The 21,338-nt window shown below is 41.0% G+C and overlaps 1 protein-coding gene across 1 annotated transcript in view; it reads left to right on the top strand.

Annotated features, from left to right (window-relative positions):
* The first annotated feature begins 8,037 nt into the window (after positions 1-8,037).
* The window catches only part of ARNTL2 (aryl hydrocarbon receptor nuclear translocator like 2), a 70,272-nt gene continuing 56,971 nt past the window's right edge, over positions 8,038-21,338 (top strand). The window contains exons 1-2 of the mRNA XM_029205364.1: positions 8,038-8,364; positions 14,271-14,361. Of these exons, the coding sequence (XP_029061197.1) occupies positions 8,038-8,364; positions 14,271-14,361 (418 nt within the window). The remainder of the gene's footprint in view (positions 8,365-14,270; positions 14,362-21,338) is intronic.

Consider the following 21,338-nt stretch of genomic DNA (forward strand, 5'->3'; position numbering starts at 1 on the left):
CAGCTCCCTGGTTGGAGAATTGGATTTCCTCTCTGAGTTATGTGGTACCCAAAGTGAGGCAGTGCTTACATTACCAGGGAGACAAACCGTATTGCATTGTAGGGAGGCCATCTCTTCTGGAATGAGTCATCCAGGCAACAGCACTGACCTAGAGAAGAGAGACCAGACTCAATTTTCCAGGCATCCTGGGGCTGGTGTTCTTTAGGACAATTCTCTTTTCTTTACTTTTCAACTTGAGTTCACATAGAGCTTTTGGCTTGTCAGTTCCTTTCAGCAGCGGTAACCATTGCCACCTCCGGGACATGTGGTCGCAAACCAAGCAGCCAGATCTTAGAAGGACGTTCGAATTCACACCTCAAATTTTAGAAGACGTCTAGGCCGAATTCTTTATCAAGAGGTTTTAAAATAATTTTTTGTTAGCTATTCGTTTAGGAAGAGCCCGAAGGCAGCTTTAGATTCTGATCATCATTATAACTATGGGATGTTATCCGTAGATAATACTAAAGTCATAAATGTCATGTTGGGTTTTATTACTTTTAAAACTCATACTGTGTTTCAGTTTTAGGACTTCATCGTTTTCCTGTTGCAGTGGCAGTGCTTCCCGCCCCACCCCCTTTTAAAGGGTCTCCTTCTTTCTAGAATAATCACCATTGGGTGAAGAGATACACAAATATTTTTGTGCACACTGACAAATTTTTTTTCCCGAAGTTAACTGAAGGTGTCTTACTTTGTTGACACTTTAGATGTGAGGAACCATGATATCTTTTGTAGGTTCTGTATCGAATTTTGCATATCAAATCATACCTGACTAATATTAATCATGATAATCGCCTACACCATGTTTCCTATGTACTCATAACCTGCAAGCGTCGTGTTTTCCTGTGTCACAATGCTGTGGGGAAGCCCATCAGAATCTAAAGATGTTTCTGTGACTTTAGGAGAAAGCTGCTGATAACTGAAAATGCTGAACCCTGCATTCTTACGCATGAGGATCAATCAGGCCTGGACCAGGTTACGGGAATTTTCTGTCTCAGTGTGGAACACATTCTGAATGAACTGCTTTTTCTTGCTTTTGCCATCCTGGATTAGGTTATAATGCCTCTGAAAGATTGGCCTTTTCTGCAACAGTCATCGTCAGGGAAGCATTCTTAGGTGCTTATATCACTCTGATTATATTCTGCATCATAACTGCGTGGTTTCCCGGGACTCCGATTTCCTTAGAGTCATTCTGGGTGTTTCTCTTCCCCCTTTGCCCCATTTCAAAAGCTTAGCATGGATCATTCTCACTTTTTGGCTCTTCTAAAGAGTGAATAATTCTTAACCTTTATTGAGGATTTACTCTGTGCTAGTTGTCTAAATGCTTGACATGGTATGATTCACGGATCTTCAGCAAATCTGTAAAGTTGGTACTATTATTGTTCCATGTTTCTGAGGAAGAAATTGAGACACAGAGATTTTAAGTACATTGCCCAAGGTAAAGTTTGCATAGTAAGTAGCAGAACCAGGATTTGAACCCAGGCAGACTGGCCTCCAGAGCTTTTATCCTTTTCTTCGAAGCCTGCTAGACCTCTGGATGAGGTGCCATTTCTGTGATGTTCTGATGTCTAAAACTGAACTTCTGTTGGGAGGGGGTGTGGAATACTGGCCTACTTTTGGCTTTGGAAGAATGTGAGCTCTTTCACCTAATAATTGTGTGATCTTTGGCATGTGTACCAGTCAGGGTTCAACCAGAGGAGCTGAACCAGTAGGAGATGTGTATATTAAGAGATTTATTACAAGGAATTGGCTTGTGCAAATGTGGGAGCAAGCCAGACAAGCCTGGAATTCGTAGGCTGGGCCATCAGAAAAGGCAGGCTGGAGCTCTCAGGCACAGACCCGAAGCCGCTGTCCATAGGCAGAGTTTCTTCTTCAGGGAAGCCTCAGCTCTGTTTTTAAGGCCTTTCAACTGATTAAATCAGGCCCACCCATATCATCTAGGATAACCCTAGATAACCCTAGCCCATCTCTAACCCTGACCCTAATCTAGGACAGTCACCCCTATTAATGTCAACTGATTATAGAGTTTAATCACATCTACAAAATACCTTCAACAGCAGCACTTAGATTCGTATCTGACTGAGTGAATTGAGGACTGTAGCCAGCCAAGCTGACACGGCAAAAAGACCGTGGCAGCAGGTTACTTCATTCCTCTGAGGCTGTTTCCTCATACACTAAACCATCGCCATAGGGCTGTTGTGAGGATTGTACGAAGTAGGGTATGTAAAGGTCACGGTGCCTGGCATGTAAAGATTCAGCACAAGATTATTTAATTGGTGGTGGTGGTGGAAGTGGGGATGCTGACAGCAGCAGCAGCTCTGATCTCGCCCAGCATAGTGACTTAATCCCCTTTCCTATCACTCTCCCGACCAGTCTGGTTTACTGCAGGGAGTGCTGCCTAACTGATGTTCCTGCCGAAAATCTCTTCTCATCCGTTTTTTTTCTCAAGACTATATTGGAGAATTAAAGTAGCTCACTACTCTCCATCTTTGAAAAAAATGTCTTACTGCAATCCAGACCCACTGTGTTTATAGCTTTCCTCAGTATGTTACTGCAGTAGTGTAACTCCCTCCCCGGAAAGCGCCACCCACCGCTTGCTTGCTAAAAGCTCGAGGGAGGGAGGACTGCCTTCCCCAGTGGCATTGAGTGCTTTTGTTTTTGTTTTTGAATTTCTGTAGTGATTGAGAGTGGGACATGCATGAGAACTGTTTCTCCAAAGGAGGCTACTGTATTTAAGTTCTGTTTCTTTTATTGAAACTGTAGTGTAACACACGGCTGGGCATCTTGTTTCACACTCTGAGCCTCAGTTTCCTCAACTGTAAGGTGAGTGAATTGGACAGGATAATGTCTTTTGTTCCCTTTCCCTCCTCTTAACCTTTTATTGCAAATTAAGAAAATCAGGTGTATATTTTTAGGGTTTTATATTTTATAGTAATTTTTATCTTTTTGAGCAAAAGTTGTTTGTTTTTTTCCAGATCAAAACAGATACTTAAAAGGCAGTACTTTTGAATATAGGTCAATCAAACAGTAGTTGAATCAAATAGTAAATAAAGAATTAGCCAAGAGAATCTTCCACTTCCCCACTCTATCAGATGAGAAACAACTCGTTAACAAATGAACGAACTTAGGAACTGTTAAAAGTCTATAGGAGTGACATCTTTGGCATTGAATGTCATACAGCAAGCGAGTGGGCTGTGAACCTTAACATTTAAGATCACGTTCCAGATTTTATTCATTGAAATGCGTAAATGATGCCTTTTCCCAATAATTTGTCCTTTTTTTCCATTTCACCGCACCACCAGCAGCACTCGAGCCTTTGGTTAATACCTGGTAGAATCCCAGCTATTACAGGAGGATCGATCCGATTTCCAGTTCCATGAAGGAGCGGTCTCTGGTCACCCTCATATTCTCAGCCCCTACAGCACGGTGTCTGCTTCATAGGAGCTTGATGAGTATGTACCGATGGCACGATATGCAGGATGTCCAAGGGCCACAGCTGACAGGTTCCACTCACCAGGTGGCTAGGCCAATAGGGGACTTGGCTAGCTCTTTTGCTCCCACGTCCTTCTACCTGTTGTGTTGCGCTGCTGTACTGCACGCTGGGGAACGGTCTTTTTAGCTCATTCTAAGGCTTAGAAGCCATAAATTTCCTATCCTCCTGTATCCTACTCCTCCCATTCACACCCGTGCAATTGGTTGTGTTCCACCCTGAGCACTGCGCCCTCATGACCAGATATGGAGGGCCTTAGCATATGCCATGCAGGAGATCCAGGGCACCTGCTTATTTTAAAGCCATTTTTAGTACCTAGTCAGATGGGAACGATGTAAGCAAATCCACATGTTAGCTCACACGTGCTCTGGAATATAAATGCCTTTGCACAGAGCAAGCCTGGGAGATCCCTGGCCCCTCCTTACTAGTAGCAGGGATGTGTCATATAGGAAACCAGATTGCTCTCTGGCCCATTTTAAGCCAGGAGGCCCAACATAGTCCGTTCAGTGAACACCACTTAATCCCTGAGGCTCTCTGACACCCTTGCATTGTTCACTGTCATACTCCCAGGCTGCTTTCCCCACCCCAAAGTGGATCCTTTCTCCTATCTGCTGATTGTCTGAGTCCACTCTGACCATTCATATCTCTTCCCTAGTGTCAACCTTCCGCTTACCTCTGTGACTCTGACTTGAGCTCTCGCTTTGTCTATGCTGTATTTGGTCACAGTGAATAATTCCCTGCTCTTCCCTCTTTGGCTTTTTGTTGTTGCTGTTCAACATGCCAGCCGGACATTTGGTTTGAAAATGTAAATGTCATGCTGGTCACTTTTGCAGATGGCATATTTTAAGGAGGCTTAGTCAATCTGGTAGACAGATTCTGAATCCAAAAAGATGTCGATAGGGTGATACCAAAGAAGATTAAACTTAACAACAAAAAAAAGGGCCAGCACCTCAGTGTAAAACAAAATGCAGACGTATGAAATGGTAAAGATGTGACTTAACAGCAGCCCGTAGAAAAGACAGACTTGGGTTTACTCCAGAAAATCCGTACCTGGGAATCAGGAGACTTACATAGCAGTCCCTCCTCCATCAATGTCTGGCCGTATGATAAAGGGCAAGGAACTTAATCAACTATGGAACTCTGTTTCTTTCTTGGAAGAAGAAGGAGCTACACTAGACCATCTCTAATGTCAGTTACAGTTCTAAAATTACATGAATGAATCAACAGTTTAAATTTTATTTATTTATTTTTGGCTGCGTTGGGTCTTCGTTTCTGTCCGAGGGCTTTCTCTAGTTGTGGCGAGCGGGGGCCACTCTTCATCGCGGTGCGCGGGCCTCTCACTATCGCGGCCTCTCTTGTTGCGGAGCACAGGCTCCAGACGCGCAGGCTCAGTAGTTGCGGCTCACGGGCCCAGTTGCTCTGCGGCACGTGGGGTCCTCCCAGACCAGGGAACCCGTGTCCCCTGCATTGGCAGGCAGACTCTCAACCACTGCGCCACCAGGGAAGCCCGAATCAACAGTTTAAAGTGAAGGCCCAATGTATAAAATAAAAGCTGGTGCAGTATTATACATAATGAAAGTATAATCAGAACATTATCATTCAAAGTTCTACTCTCCTGTCTGTGGAGGTGACAATTCTTGGATGTTGAATTCCGATCACACCACACATCAAAGTATTTTTAGCCAAAGTATGTTCAGAAGAGAGCAACCAGGCTAGTAACAAGGCAACCTCTGGGTAATGTTTGAAAGAATCACATGGTTTGGCTTAGGGGAGAGAAGAATTTGGACAAAAGTGTGGGATATTATGGTTGTCCACCAAAGTTTGAGGGGTTCTATACTATATACAAACTATCTGAGATGCCACCTCCTTCCTGAAACCTTCATGGAGTGCTGTGACCCAGAGTTCTCCAAAGATACCTTCCATTCCACCTTGTAGTTGGGTTATTTCTATACTTATCTGACTGAACTCTTTGAGGGTGAATGCCATGTCATACTTATCCTTGCATCCTCTCTAGCTTCTAATGCAGTGCCTTGCACAATAGTAAGTATGCAAGTACTTGCAACTGAATTGAAACTTATTAGACTTATCAGACATAGGGATGTTGGATAGAAATTACAGAGAGACTTTTTGGCTTTCCAAGAAGTAACCTTTTCAAATAATAAAAACGTCTTAAAATTACATGGATTACTATGTAATCCATCGCACAACCCATTCATTAGAATGGATAAAGTTAAAAGGGCTGACAGTGCCAGTTGTTGGTGAGGATGGAGCAGCTGGAACTCAGATACTGCTAGTGGAAATGTGGAACGGCATAACCGCTTAGGGACACAGTGTGGCAGTTTCCCCAAACTGTAACCATGTACCTACCTTGCAACCCATGTTCTGTGTCTAAGTATTTACCCAAGATAAAGGAAAACATTTGTCTAGGCAGAGACTGGTACATGAATATTTGAAGCAGCCTTATTTACAATAGCCAAAAATTGGAAATAAGCCAAATGGTCATCAACAAATGAATTCCGTTTGAATACACAAATGAATACACAAAATATGATACCCACCCAAGGGGAAACAAGTTGGCAATAAAACCGCACAACAACGTGGATGAATCTCAAAATCATTATGAGGGAAAGAGGCCAGACTCAAAAGGGTATGTCATATGATTCTATTTATATAAAATCTAGAAAATGCAAACAAATGGTTAAAAAACTAAAAGCAAGTAACTGTTTGCCTGGGATTGGGCTGGAGGGAAGGGCTTGGGGAAACCTTTTCCTGGTTTTTTCATGTCTTAATTTTATGGTGGTTTTTGATATGTAGAAATTTTAACTTTTTAATGTAATCATTTCTTTTGCGGTTTTTACCTTTGGCCTCATACTTTGAAAGTCCTCACTTTAAGGTTATGTAAATAGTCACATATTTTTTTCTTTATACTTTTATGATTTTATTTTCCTACATTTAACTCATTCATCCAGCACAAATTTATTTTGGTAAATAGTGGGAAATAGAGATCTAATATTTTCCAAATAGGTAAGGAATTGACCTAATACTAGTTAATTGAATAATTCATCATTTCCTCAATTATTGAGTGTGGGTGGTGTGTCAGGGATTGTTTTAAGGTGGGAATACAAACATGGTCCCTGCCCTCAAGGAGCTGTGTCTGGTGAGAGAGAATGGCTAGTGACAAGATAAGTACAGTGAAGTGGGATCAGCTCAATGATGGTATCAATTACAAGGTGCTACTGGATTACATAGGAGGGGCCCCAGTTAGGGGGCAGGTTTGGGGGGCAGTGGTCAGAGAGGGCTTCTTGTGGAGATAACATGTCTTGACAAGTAAGTTTATGTTAACCTGATTTGGGAACAGGGCATTCCAGGCATAAGCATGCCTAGAGAAGCAGAGCCAGGGGGGAACGTGACATGACTGGGGACTGTCACTTAGTGCTTTGTGCCTGTCGCCTGGGTCACCAGTAAGAGAGCGGCATGCGGTGAGGCTCGTAGGGAGGCTGAAAAACTTTGTATTTCATGTCATCTTAAATTCAGCGGGGGGCTTCCCTGGTGGCGCGGTGGTTGGGAGTCCGCCTGCCGATGCAGGGGATGCGGGTTCGTGCCCTGGTCCGGGAGGATCCCACATGCCGTGGAGCGGCTGGGCCCGTGAGCCATGGCCGCTGGGCCTGCGTGTCCGGAGCCTGTGCTCCGCAACGGGAAGAGGCCACAGCAGTGAGAGGCCCGCGTACCGCAAAAAAAAAAAAAAAACTTCAGCGGGGAGCTGTACACCTGAAACTAACATAACATGGGAAGTCAACTATACTTCAATTAAAAAAAAATGCAGTGGGGAGCCACAGTTGAATTTTGAGCAGTGAAACGCAGTAGTCAAAGCTCTTGTGCAATGATCGTACTGCTGGTGGTCTGCATATTGAGTAGCGTACTGCTTTTTTCACAGCAACGATCACAGTTTTGAATTATGTGTTTGGTTATTGATGAGTGTCTCACATTACCTTCTTCAGAAGCGGCGGGAGAAATTTCTTGTTTACTAATTATATGAGGATTTTCATGTGGAGATCTGAATTATCTGATACAATACTTCTGGTTTAATATAGCTCTGTAGCTGCCCCTTAATTTGACTCAGACCTCAGTCATCTTTAACAGTTACATCATCATTCAATCTGACCGTTTGTGTCAGGGTAGAGAGAGGTGCACATCGGTATCCATTTAGATCTTTTGCGTGGCCATAAGCCCATTATACCCAATTCAGGTAAGTAATTAATGTCCTACCTACTATCTGTCCAGCAAAACTTCATAGATTCCAAGAGGCTTCAACATTTATCTCATTTTTTTTCTTATCAAAGCTCTGCAAGGGAACTCTAGTCGGTATCATAACCTCTATTTTACAGATGAGGACTCCACAGAGAGGGTAAACCACTCACCTGGAGCCACACAGTGAGGTGGGGAAGCTTGGACAGAAGTGCTCTTGGCTGTGCCTGGTTCGCTGCTCACGTGTGGGAAGCAGTGTTACTGCAATGGGGGCTGAACTTGAGCTGGGCTCCATGAAGGCCATAAGGTCAGGAGGTTCTTCCCTCAGGAGAATCGTCAGAAATCAGTACAGGTTGTCAGGTTACTTGGTCGCTCCCCATGAAGAAGCAGTGCTTTCGGCAGACTGTGGCTATTCCCTGCCACAGACAACAGCCTTTTATGGACTCTGTGGTGTCACAGTTCTTTCCAAAGCATTAAACATGGTACCTGATGGGTGCTTTCAATCGGTTATCCAGCGTGGCTGCCACTTTCAGAAATCAGAACAGTTACCTGCTCTCCCTGCCTCCTCAACAAAAGGAATCCTCTATAGGCAGGTAACGCTTGTGGAAAATTTCTTCTTGACTCTTCCTTAAATACTTCGCCAACAGACCTCTCTTTCACACACAGTTTAGGACAAGGGTCAGTCTGGACTCGTGTGCATTTGATTAGAAACTCCCTGTTGCTTCTCTTTAGGAAAACATTAAGATGTGCCATGAAAGTGGCTCAGTATGTTCTCATATCTTCAGCAACAACAAGTTCATGGTGTCAGCAGTCTGTCTTTGCTCTTTGGGTTTAAAAAACAATATAAGAGAGAGTGGCATGGACATATATACACTACCAAACGTAAAATAGATAGCTAGTGGGAAGCAGCCACATAGCACAGAGAGATCAGCTCGGTGCTTTGTGACCACCTAGAGGGGTGGGATAGGGAGGGTGGGAGGGAGACGCAAGAGGGAAGAGATATGGGAACATATGTATATGTATAACTGATTCACTTTGTTATAAAGCAGAAACTAACACACGATTGTAAAGCAATTATACTCCAGTAAAGATGTAAAAAACAAAAACAGAAAAACAATATAAGAAGGGCTGCATACATGACTCTTCAAATAGTGGTATAAATTTATCCTTTCAAAAAAATGCCCAAGGCTTGTGCATAACACAAAACTTTGGGGGGAATATTTATTTTTTCTAAATTAAAAAAATAGTATGTGTTAGTTGTAGAAAATTTGAAAATTTTTATTTTCAAATAATTTTAAATTAAGGAAAATAAATGCATTCACCATGTTCTTCATTTTCTGTATTCTGATGCTTTCACATGTGGGACCCTGCTGATTCGGGAGGGACTGCCCCTCCCAGGATCCGCCCACTGAGAGTAAACAACTTGCCCCGTGAGTGCGCTTGTCAAATACCACACCAGCCAATCCGGAGCCCACACCCCGGCCACCTCCTTCATTGGGATCTCACACTCTGGGCTACTGTCTGCCTGTCCTAATTGCCTCTGGGCCAGGTACCAGACAATGAGGGACAGCCCCGATGCCCCACAGGCTGCTGAAATCATTCAAACTAGCCCAAACTAAACCTGCTCAGAGCCTGTCTTGCCCATTCCTTCCCACAGAAACCACAGTAGAGACTCTTACCCACAGATGCCCCTCTCCCTCTGCCTCCTGACTGGCCCTGGTGCTTTCCCTTGTGGCCCCATGTGGCCTGGCATGCCCCCTCCTCCTGGGAACCGTGAGTAGCAGTCTACCTTTTTGTCTCCTGATCTGTTGGTCTTAGTGTACCTTAAATCTTCTATTAATATACTGTATTTTTAAACAATAAAGAAACGTACAAAATTTAATGTTTCATATAGCATTTACTCTTTCATGAATAATTGGAAAACATTGTATTTAAAAGCTGCATAGTGGTCCATCACATGGTTGCAGCCTAGTTTTTTAGTTGTTCCCTTGTTTGTTGGTACCTTTAGGTTGTTTTTAGGTTTACACTGTTGAAATATTTTAGTTCATTTCTATGTACATCTTTAATATTTTTAGGATAAACTCAAAGAAATAGAATTCTGGGTCAAAGGATATAAGTATCTTTGTGTCCCTTGATACAGTTTTCCAAATTGCATTTTAGAAAGGTTATGCCAGTTTTCATTCCCACCAGAAGTATATGAAACTGTGAGAGTGTCTCTCTTCTCACCTCTTCCCCTTCTTCAAGACTCCTTTGTGGGTACAATAATTTATTAGGATAAGTCAGTTTGATAGGGGGAAAAACGTTTCTTTTCTCACTTCAGTAATTCTCAGGTGATCTGTAATGTGGTCAACCTAAATTTGAAGGAATGACCATAGTGGGGTTGTGGAAGCTAATCACTCTCTCCTGTATTTCAGAACTAGGAAGTGAGGTTGGCATTTATTTGAGCTTCACTGCCTCTTCCAGACATTATTCCCCTCTGTCACGTAATGACAGGCATGCCTTGGAGATACTGCTGGTTTGGTTCCAGACCACTGCCATGAAGCTAATACTGCATTAAAGTGCGTCACAGGAATTTTTTGGTTTCCCAGTGCATATAAAAGTTATGTCTATACTATACTATAATCTGTGCAATAGCGGTATGTCTAAAAAATGTACATACCTTAATTTTGAAATACTTTATTACTAAAAAGATGCTAACCATCGTCTGAGCCTTCAGTGAGTCATAATCTTTTTGCAATAGCAACATCAAAGATCACTGATCACAGAGCACTGTAGCGAATATAATAATAATGAAAAAGTTTGAAATATGGCGAGAATTACCACAATGTGATGCAGGGACATGAAGTGAGCTGTTGGGAGAATGGTGTCAATAGACTTGCACTATGCAGGGTTGTCCCAAACCTTCCATTTGTAAAAAACACAGTATCTGCAAAGTGCAGTAAAACGAGGTGTGCCTGTACCTTCAGTTAGGTTTTCTGTTTATTCACCCCTCTTCTATCCTTATTTTAATCGTCTACCCACCTCCAGGATGCTGCCCCTTGTGTTCTTAGACATCTTCGTCTCCTGCCCATCCCCTGATGTCATCCTGGATGACTTTGGTCTTTCTTCTCTCCCCCAGCATACCCCATTGTCACTGCACTGCAGTGCCCCCTGGGAACCTCTTACTTGGCCCTTGAATCAGCTGCAGATGCTTTACCTCTGAATCCCCAAGTCTGAACTTCTCCCTGCTGACCGTGGTCTTGTATTTTTATGACTCTGCCACTTACACAAACATTCCAGCCACCTGCCTGTTCTTTCAGCTCCTTTTCGGTGTCTCTTGCTTTCCTACCAGCCTGTATTCCGTGACGCACTATTTTACTACAGTTGTCCCTTGAACAACGGCGGGGATTGTGGTGCCCTACCCTCCATGCAGTCAAAAATCCTTGTATAGCTTTACAGTCAGCTCTCTGTATCCATGGTTCCACATCCACACATTCAACCAACTGCCAACTGTGTAGTACCCTAGTACGTATTGAGTGAAAGAAATCCTTGTGTAAGTGGACCTGTGCAGTTCAAACCTGTGTTGTTCAGCGGTCAATTGTAGGACGTCGTAGGCGTCACTTATTCATTGTTCTTTTGACTTTCTGCCTACTTCCCCGGCTAGTGACTGGCCTTGGGCAAGTAAAGCCACCTATTTTCTCTGCTTTGGTTCTCCAGCTTTTAGACATCTTGCTACGTTTGAAGTCAAGGCCAAGAGTATAAAATTTCCTCCTCCAGCCTGCGCAGGAGAGGTGGATCCTTCTGTGATGCTTTGATACTGTATCTGAGATAAGTGGTGGTTGATCCTTAGGTGGGACGCTGATCCCCATGCGGAAGGGTCTTTGGCTTTCCCTGCTCATGCTCGGCAGCAAAGCCTTATTTTCCCAGCCAAGCCGGAGAGGGTTCAGTGAACAGCTCTGAGTACAGTCTTCATTACAGAAATAAATAGGGACCCAGGTAAGAAGTGAGCCATTCAGGTTGGACAAAGGTGGAATGCATTAGGATAAAAGTTGTAGCTTATGATGGGAAGACTAGTTCCTAGAAGAGAGAACAGATGTGCCCTCTGCCTTGGTGCTGATTGGCCAGGAAACAAAGGGGGCTGAAATGCAGTGCTAGGTAACTTCACTAGCTCCCTGCTACCTGGAAATCAAGCTCAGACTCCGCAGTAGGACATCCAGGGCCCTCCACCAACTAGCTCAGTCTGTGTTTCCAGCTTGATTTCCTGATGTTTCACACTGTATGCAGCCATACGGATCTACTTGCTATTCCCTAATCGCTCATATATATTCTTTTTTCTTTCTGAACTGTAGGTATGTCTTACAAAAGTAAGACACGACACTTGTAAAATTTTAGAACAATACAGAAAACGAAAAAGGAAAAAAAGCTTTAATTGGCCACTCAGACAAAACACTTGGAAACATTTCACTGTGTTTCTTTCTAGATTTTTTTCCCCCCGAAAATACATTATCTTAGTTTCTTGATATTATGTAGTCTCTGTGTCTTTCATCCTGCTTTTTAAACTAAATGTTACATAAACATTTTCCATATTTATAAAACCCATAAGCATTATTTTATTTTTTGTCAACAACAGAAATTTATTTCTCATGGTTCTGCAGGCTGGAAGTCTGAGGTCAGGGTTTCAGTGTGGTTGGGTTCTGGAGAGAGTGCTCTGATGGTGCAGCTGGCCAGCTTCTTGGTGTAGCCTCATGCGACAGAAAGACAGCCAGCTCTCTGGCCTCTTCTGATAAGGCACTAATCCCATTCTTGAGGACTCCACTCTCAGGATCTAATTACCTCCCAAAGGCCCCACCTCCAAACATAATCACATCGGGGATTAGATTTTATATGAATTTTGTGGGACACATTCACTCCAAAACAGCATCCAAATGGGTGCTAAGACAAAATTAAAATTATGTCCTCTTATTTCTGCCTCACATTGCCTATTAACAAACCAAGTAGGGAGTGCCCATCACCTGAGAAGGAACATGCTCCTCAGAGCCCTGTGTGAGGTGGTACAGCAGGAAAGGAGAGATGCGAGAGCAGCTTGCTGCTGAGATTTTCTGAGTATTAGAGATCAAAGCCTTCACTGTGGGAAGCCTGTCAAATAGCTGAAGCTGTGACTCTCCAACTTCACAAATGATGATGCATGTAACAAGTTTCTACTGAAGAGCTGTAAGCGTTGGAAAAAAAATGTTTATGGAAAGGGGCCAGACAGACTTCCAGGCAGAAGGGCAACGTGGGTATCAACCAAGAGTAAAGCACTTTCAACGTCTCTGGTCTACAGGTCAGGTTAAAATTCCAGACCCTCTGTGTGGAGAAAAGGGAACCCTCCTACACTGTCGGTGGGAATGTAAGTTGGTACAACCATTATGGAGAACAGTATGGAGGTTCCTCAGAAAACTAAAAACAGAATTACCATATGATACAGCAATGCCACTCCTGGGAATATACCCAGACAAAACTATAATTCAAAAAGATACATGCACCCCTGTGTTCATAGCAGCACTGTTCACAATGGCCAAAACATGAAAACAACCTAAATGTCCATTGACAGGTGAATGGATAAAGAAGATGTGGTACATATATGCAATGGAATATTACTCAGCCATAAAAAAGAACAAAATAATGCCATTTGCAGCAACATGGATGCAACTAGAGATTATCATACAGAGTTAAGTAAGTCAGAAAGAGAAAGGCAAATATATGATATCACTTATATGTGGAACCTAAAATATGGCACAAATGAACACATCTACAAAACAGAAACAGACTCATGGACATAGAGAACAGACTTGTGGTTGCCAGGGAAGAGGAGGGGATGGAGAGGGGTGGACTGGGAGTTTGGGGTTGGTGGATGCAAACTATTACATTTAGAATGAATAAAAAACAAGGTCCTAATGTGCAGCACAGGGAACTGTATACAATATCTGTGATAAACCATAATGGACAAGAATATTAAAAAAGAATGTCTCTGTGTACAACTGAGTCGCTTTGCTCTACAGCAGAGATTGCCACAGTATTGTAAATCAGCTATACGTCATTAAAAGTTTTTATATTTCAAAAAAAAAAGGAAAAGAGTGCATGTGAATTAAACATGTATAAATAAGACCAAAATTAAAATAAAATAAAATTCCAGGCCCTCTGACTTTAGATTAGATAACAGGGCAAATACCAAGTAGAGTGTTCTTCAAATGCAGCAACTGGATGGTGCTACAAGAAAATAAGTGCTTCCTAGAATATAACTTCTATCAGCCCCTGAAACGTCTTCCTCCAAGCCACACCCACTCGCCAAAGGTGTTGCACTTTTCAACGAACAGAAGAGGGAGACCGGTGACACAGGCTGGTATCATAGGGAGAGACGTTAAATGTCATTTTTTTGACATGTAAAAACAGGATGCTAATTTATTAGTGAATGCAAAGTGTCTCCCTCATAAGACTTTGTCTGGGTGTCCACGTGGTTTCCTTCATTTTCTCCCTGTAGGTAGACCCACGTAGAAATCCTGCCTTTGAATCAAAGTTCAGATTCTTCTCCTCTTCCACGGTGACTGAGGCTGAGATGGTGGAAGAACCAGGTTATCACAGGTGCAATTCTTCCGGAATAGGAAGGCATGCACTGGAGTCTGAAATTGAGTACCCTTCAAAAAGAGTAGGGGTGTTTGAAGTGTGAAGATTCTGTTGACAAGTCCTGTTGAAGAGAATGGATGGAAATTTGGAAAATTACCTAATTAGGCTCTTGTATCTCAACACCCACTATGAACCCCCATTTTGAGCAAGATACTCTGCTGGCTTCAGTTAAGACCAGTCTGGCTAAATACCTGCTTTTCTTCAGGGTTTGTATGGCTGTTTGGATTGGAATTCAGGAAAGGTGGTCATGGGGGACACACTTGCCTGCCTTTTCCAAGTGTAGTAAGGATTCATGGATAAATAAATCTTGATGGACTTGCATGAAATATCAGTGAATCCTTTTTTTATATACATTTTTGAAATAAACTTATTTATTTATTTTTGGCTGCAGTGGGTCTTCTTTGCTGTGCATGGGCTTTCTCTAGTTGCGGCGAGCAGGGGCTACTCTTCATTGTGGTGCGCAGCTTCTCATTGCAGTGGCTTCTCTTGTTGCGGAGCTCGGGTTCTAGGCGCGTGGGCTTCAGTAGTTGTGGCACGCAGGATCAGTAGTTGTGGCTCATGGGCTCTAGAGCACAGGCTCAGTAGTTGTGGTGCACGGGCTTCGTTGCTCCGCGGAATGTGGGATCTTCTTGGACCAGGGATCAAACCCGTGTCTCCTGCATTGGCAGGAGGATTCTTAACCACTGCACCACCAGGGAAGTCCAAAATATCAGTGAATCTAAACCTCATCCCTATTTTGAATTTTCTTGGGAAGCTGCATTTCTGGATGGTGCATGATGATTAGGTATCTGGTTTCTGGTCTGATAGGTGTTCTGTCAATTTAGTGTGCATTTAGTTTCATGTGTGAGAAGGTAAAATTTGTTTTGAAAAAGTCCAATTTTACTGACCAGAGTCATATCAGCAGATGCATTTTCTAACGCCTGACTTTGATATGTTTTCTGGATTCATTACCCAAACGTCATTTTTAATGATAGCATAGGATTGTACTAAATGCATTTGTTTCACCTCCTGTTCATGGTGTTCTCTTAGTCTGAAATACCCATCCAAAAAATGCTTTCAAATGTTACTCCTTTCCCAAAACAGAATTAAGTGCCCTTCCCTCTGTGTTCTGGCAGCATAAACTCATAAACCTGTGTCTCCATCTAGGTCTAATTGCAGTCAGTATTTGATTTCTATGTCTGTTCACCTGCATATGCACAAACATATACAGGACCATAAGCTTCTTAAGGGCAGGTACTAAATCTTAACCCTTTTAGACGTATTGTCCACCTGGGTTAAATTCTTAAAAAAGATTGTGGAATAATACTGTGTTTTTAATCTCTGCTGAGCAAAAGCTTTTTCATAATTTCTATATATATAGCGAGTTGGTATTTTTCTTGAATAGTGCCAACTAGCACTGCATTTTTATTATTGACTAAGCATCTTACAGTAATTTGTCAGTGGTAAGAAACAGTATTTGGTTTCCATTGTAATGCATTAGCACAAACCTGTGAAACAACTACTGCTTGTTATTCCAGAGAGCTACTTCCGATTGCCAAATCTCATGCCACACAGTGCCTTTTTTTTTCCCAGCGGACAGTCAGGTATATTTTTTCCTTTTGTGAAAGAAAAATAGTAAAAATGAAGTAATGGTAGGGAGTAGGCCTACCATTTGTGAAGTAGGTACAGTGGGGATTTGCATATTCCTTATTCTGGGAATTTCATCATCCCAGCAGCCCAAATACATGAATCTGGAAATCCTGATTTTACACCTCTTTCAGATTCTCTTTTGAATGTCTGGGGGTAATGAAATGAAATGTGATTCATTCCTTCAGCAAACCCTAAACACCATATGTCAGCCCCTGTGCTAAGATTTGGAGCTAAAAAATGACATGATTCTGAAAGCTTTCCAGTGATGGAGCTTACAGCCTAATTAGAGGATCTCATAAATCTTTCCCCTGCCTCTTCTTCTGTGGATTCCATGAGCTGAACACCATTTGGCATCCTGAAGAAGAGGATCTTAATGAGGCAACAAAAAGCACCAGAAGCAATTAAATTTAAAGTGAAAGCATTTAGTACTGAGAAGGACACAGAAACCAGTTCTGTGGTATTCTTGAAAAAAGTGCATAACCTGAATTTAGTCATGAGGGAATAACAGAAAGAGTTAAACTGAAAGACAGTCTATACAATACCTGCCCAGTACCCTTCAAAAATCTCAAGAAAGATGAAAGAAAACCAGATGTTTAAAGAAAACTGAGGACAAATAATAGACACTTAAATGTATCATGTGATCCTGGATTGGATTCTGGACATTAGGGGGAAGATTGGCAAAATTTGAATAAGGTGTATAAGTTAAATAATAATACTACATCAGTGTTAATATCCTGGTCTTGATAATTAGACTGGAGTTAAGTAAGACATTACCGTTTGGGGAATCTGATTGAAGGGTATATGGGAATTCTTTGTATTATTTTTACAAGTCTGAAATTATTTCAAAATTAAAAGTTTAACGTTTTTTAATTAAAAAAAGATTCAAAGACATTTAACTCAGTTCCTTTTCTTGACTGACACCTTAAGCATCTGCAGTGGTTCATCAACAATGGACTCGTTTTGAATGAAAAGAAATGACAGTTTAAGAGGCCTCTGGGACAACATCAAGCGCACTAATATTCACATTATAGGGGTCCCAGAAGGAGAAGAGAGAGAAAGTGGCTGAGAACATATTTGAAGGAATAATAGCTGAAAACGTCCCTAACCTGGGAAAGGGAACAGTCACCCAAGTCCAGGAAGTACAGAGAGTCCCATACAGGATTAACCCAAAGAGGAACAAACCAAGACATATTGTAATTAAAATGAGAAGAATTAAAGATAAAGAGAATATTACAAACAGCAAGGGAAGAGCAGTAGCATACAAGGGAACTCCCATAAGGCTTTCAGCTGACTTTTCAATAGAAACTCTGCAGACCATAAAGGAGTGGCATGATACATCTACAGTGATGAAAGGGAAAAACCTAAAACCAAGAATATTCTACCCAGCAAGTCTCTTATTCAGATTGGATGGAGAGGTTGAAAGCTTTACAGACAAAAGCTAAGAGAGTTCAGCACCACCAAGCTAGCTTTACAAAAAATGTTGAAGGAATTTCTCTAAGTGAAAGAGAAAAGGCCACAACTGGAAACATGAAAATTATGAAATGAAAAGCTCACCAGTAACAGCAAACACACAGTAAAGGTAAGAAATCATCCACACACAAAGCTTGTAGGAAGGTTAAAAGACAAAAGTAGTAAAATCATCTATATCCACAATAAGCAGTTAAGGGATACACAAAACAATTAGATGTAAAATGTGATATCAAAAACACTAATTATGAGGGGAGGAGAGTACAAATGCAGGGTTGTTAAAATGCATTTTAATTAAGAGACCAGCAACTTAAAACAACCCTAGATAGATAGATAGATAGGTAGATCAATAGCTGTATAAAAACCTCATGGTAACCACAAATCAAAAATCTATAATAGATATACACACAAAAAAAGAAAAATGAATCCAAACATAACACTAAAGATAGTCATCATCACAAGAGAAGAGAACAAAAGAAGGGAAAGAAAGACCTACAAAACAACCCCAAAACAATTAACCAAATAGCAGTAAGAACATACATATCCATAATTACCTTAAATGTAAATGGATTATATAAGCTCCAGTCAAAAGACATAGAGTGGCTAAATGAATACCAAAAAAGACCTGTATATATGCTGCCTACAAGAGACTCAATTTGATTCTAAAGACACACACAGACTGAAGGTGAGGGAATGGAGAAAGGTATTCTGTGCAAATGGAAATCAAAAGAAAGGTGGAGTAGCAATATTTATATCAGGCAAAATAGACTTTAAAACAAAGACTGTTAAAAGAGACAAAGAAGGGCACTACATAATTATCAAGTGATCAATGAAGAAGAAGATATAACAATTGTAAATATATGTGTGCCTAACATAGGAGCACCTAAATATATAAGGCAAATATTAATGGACCTAAAAGGAGAAATTGGCAGTAACACAATAATAGTAGGGGGCTTTAACACCCCACTTACATCAATGGACAGATCATCCAGATGGAAAATTAATAAGGAAACTCTGGCCTTATATGACACATCAGACCAGATGGACTTAATTGTTATATATAGGGAGAGCGTTGCATCTGAAAGCAGCAGAATACACATTCTTTTCAAGTGCACATGGAACATTCTCCAGGATAGATCACATGCTAGGCCACAAAACAAGCCTCAGTAAATTTAAGAAAATTGAAATCACATCAAGCATCTTTTCTGGCCACAGTGCTATGAGACTAGAAGCCAACTACAAGAAAAAAATTACAAAAACACAAACATTTGGAGGCTAAACAATGTGCTACTAAACAACCAAGGGATCACTGAAGAAATCAAAGAGGAGACAAATGAAAACAAACACATGACAATCTAAAACCTAGGGGATGCAGCAAAAGTAGTTCTAAGAGGGAAGTTTATAGTGATACAAGCCTACCTCAGGATAGAAGAAAAATCTTAAATAAACAACCCAACCTGACACCTAAAGCAACTAGAGAAGGAAGAAGAAACAAAACCCAAAATTAATAGAAGGAAAGAAATCATAAAGATCAGAGCAGAAATAAATGAAATAGGGACAAATACAGAAAAGATCAATGGAACTAAAAGCTGTTTCTTTGAAAAGATAACAAAATTGATAAACCTTTAACCAGATTCATCTAGAAAAAAAGGGAGAGGGCCCAAATCAACAAAATCAGAAATGAAAAAGGAGCAGTTACAACTGACACCACAGAAATACCAAGGATCATAAGAGACTGCTAAGAACAACTCTATGTCAATAAAATGGACAACCTAGAAGAAATGGACAAATTCTTAGAAAGGTGCAAATCTCCCAAGACTGAACCAAAAGGAAATAGAAAATATGAACAGACCAATTACCAGTACTGAAATTGAATCAGTAATTTTAAAACTCCCAAAAAACAAAAGTCCAGGACCAGGTGGCTTCACAGGTGGATTCTACCAAACATTCAGAGAAGAGTTAACATCTGTCCTTCTCAAACTATTCCAAAAAGTTGTAGAGGAAGGAACACTCTTGAACTTATTCTGTGAGGCCAGCATCACCCTGATACCAAAAGCAGAAAAAGTTATCACAAAAAAAGAAAATTGCAGGTCCATATCAATTGATGAACATAGATACAAAAATCCTCAACAAAATACTAGCAAACCGAATCCAACAATAGATTAAAAGAATCATACACAATGATCAAGTGGGATTTATCCCAGGGATGCAAGAATTTTTTTAATATTCACAAATCAATCAGTGTGATATACCACATTAACAAATTGAAGAATTAAAAACTGTATGAACATCTCAATAGACACAGAAAAAGCTTTTGACAAAATTCAACATCCATTTATGATTAAAAAAAAAAAACCTCTCAGGAAAGTGGGCATAGAGGAAACATACCTCAACATAATAAAGGCCGTATATGACAAACCCAACATCATCCTCAGTGGTGAAAAGCTGAAAGCAGTTCCTCTAAGATCAGGAACAACACAAGGATGCCCACTCTCACCACTTTTATTCAATATAGTACTGGAAGTCCTAGCTACAAAATCAGACAAGAAAAAGAAATAAAAGTCATCCAGATTGGAAAAGAAGAAGTAAAACTGTTACTCTTTGCAGATGACATCCTACTACACATAGAAAATCCTAAAGATGCCATCAGAAAACTACTAGAGCTCATCAATGAATTTGGTAAAGTTTCAGGATACAAAATTAATGTACAGAAATGTTGCATTTCTATACACTAACAATAAAGTATTGGAGAAATTAAGGAAGCAATCCCATTTATCATTGCATCAAAAATAATAAAATACCTAGGAATAAACCTACCTAAGAGGTAAAAGATCTGTACTCAGAAAACGGTAAGACACTGATGAAAGAAATTGAAGATGACACAAACAGAAAGCTATACCATGTTCTTGGTTTGGAATAATTAATATTATTAAAATGACCATACTACCCAAGGCAGGCTGCAGATTCAGTGTAATCCCTATCAAAATATCAGTGGCTTTTTTCACAGAACTAGAACAAATAATTTTAAAGTTTGTATGGAGACACAGAAGACTTCGAATAGCCAAAACAGTCTTTAGAAAAGAGAACAGAGGTGGAGAAATCACACTCCCTGTCTTCAGACTATACTACAAAGCTACAGTATTCAAAATAGTATGGCACTGGTACAAAAACAGACACATAGATCATTGGAACAGAAAAGAGAGCCCAGAAATAAACCCACACACTTATTGTAAATCTATGACAAAGGAGATAAGAATATACAATGGAGAAAAGACAGTCTCTTCAATAAGTGGGGCTGGGAAAACTGCACAGCTACTTGTAAAAGAATGAAATTAGGGCTCCCCTGGTGGCGCAGTGGTTGAGAGTCCGCCTGCCGATGCAGGGGACACGGGTTCGTGCCCCGGTCCGGGAGGATCCCACATGCTGCAGAGCAGCTGGGCCCGTGAGCCATGTCCACTGAACCTGCGTGTCCGGAGTCTGTGCTCCGCAACGGCAGAGGCCATGACAGTGAGAGGCCCGCGTACTGCAAAAAAAAAAAAAAAAAAAAAAAAAGAAATTAGAACATTCTCTAACATCATATACAAAAATAAACTCAAAATGGATTAAAGACCTAAGTGTAAGACTGGAAATCATAAAAGTCCTATAAGAGAACATAGGCAGAATACTCTTTGACATAAATTGTAGCAGTTTTTTTGGATCTGGCTCCGAAAGCAAAGAAAATAAAAGCAAAAATAAACAAGTGGGACCTAGTTAAACTTAAAAGCTTTAGCCCAGCAAAGGAAACCATCAACAAAGCAAAAAGACAACCTACTGAATGGGAGAAGATATT

This window comes from Monodon monoceros, unplaced genomic scaffold, assembly GCF_005190385.1.
Source record: "Monodon monoceros isolate NGI ecotype Baffin Bay Population unplaced genomic scaffold, NGI_Narwhal_1 Super_Scaffold_6, whole genome shotgun sequence".
In the NCBI taxonomy this organism is placed as follows: Eukaryota; Metazoa; Chordata; class Mammalia; order Artiodactyla; family Monodontidae; genus Monodon; species Monodon monoceros.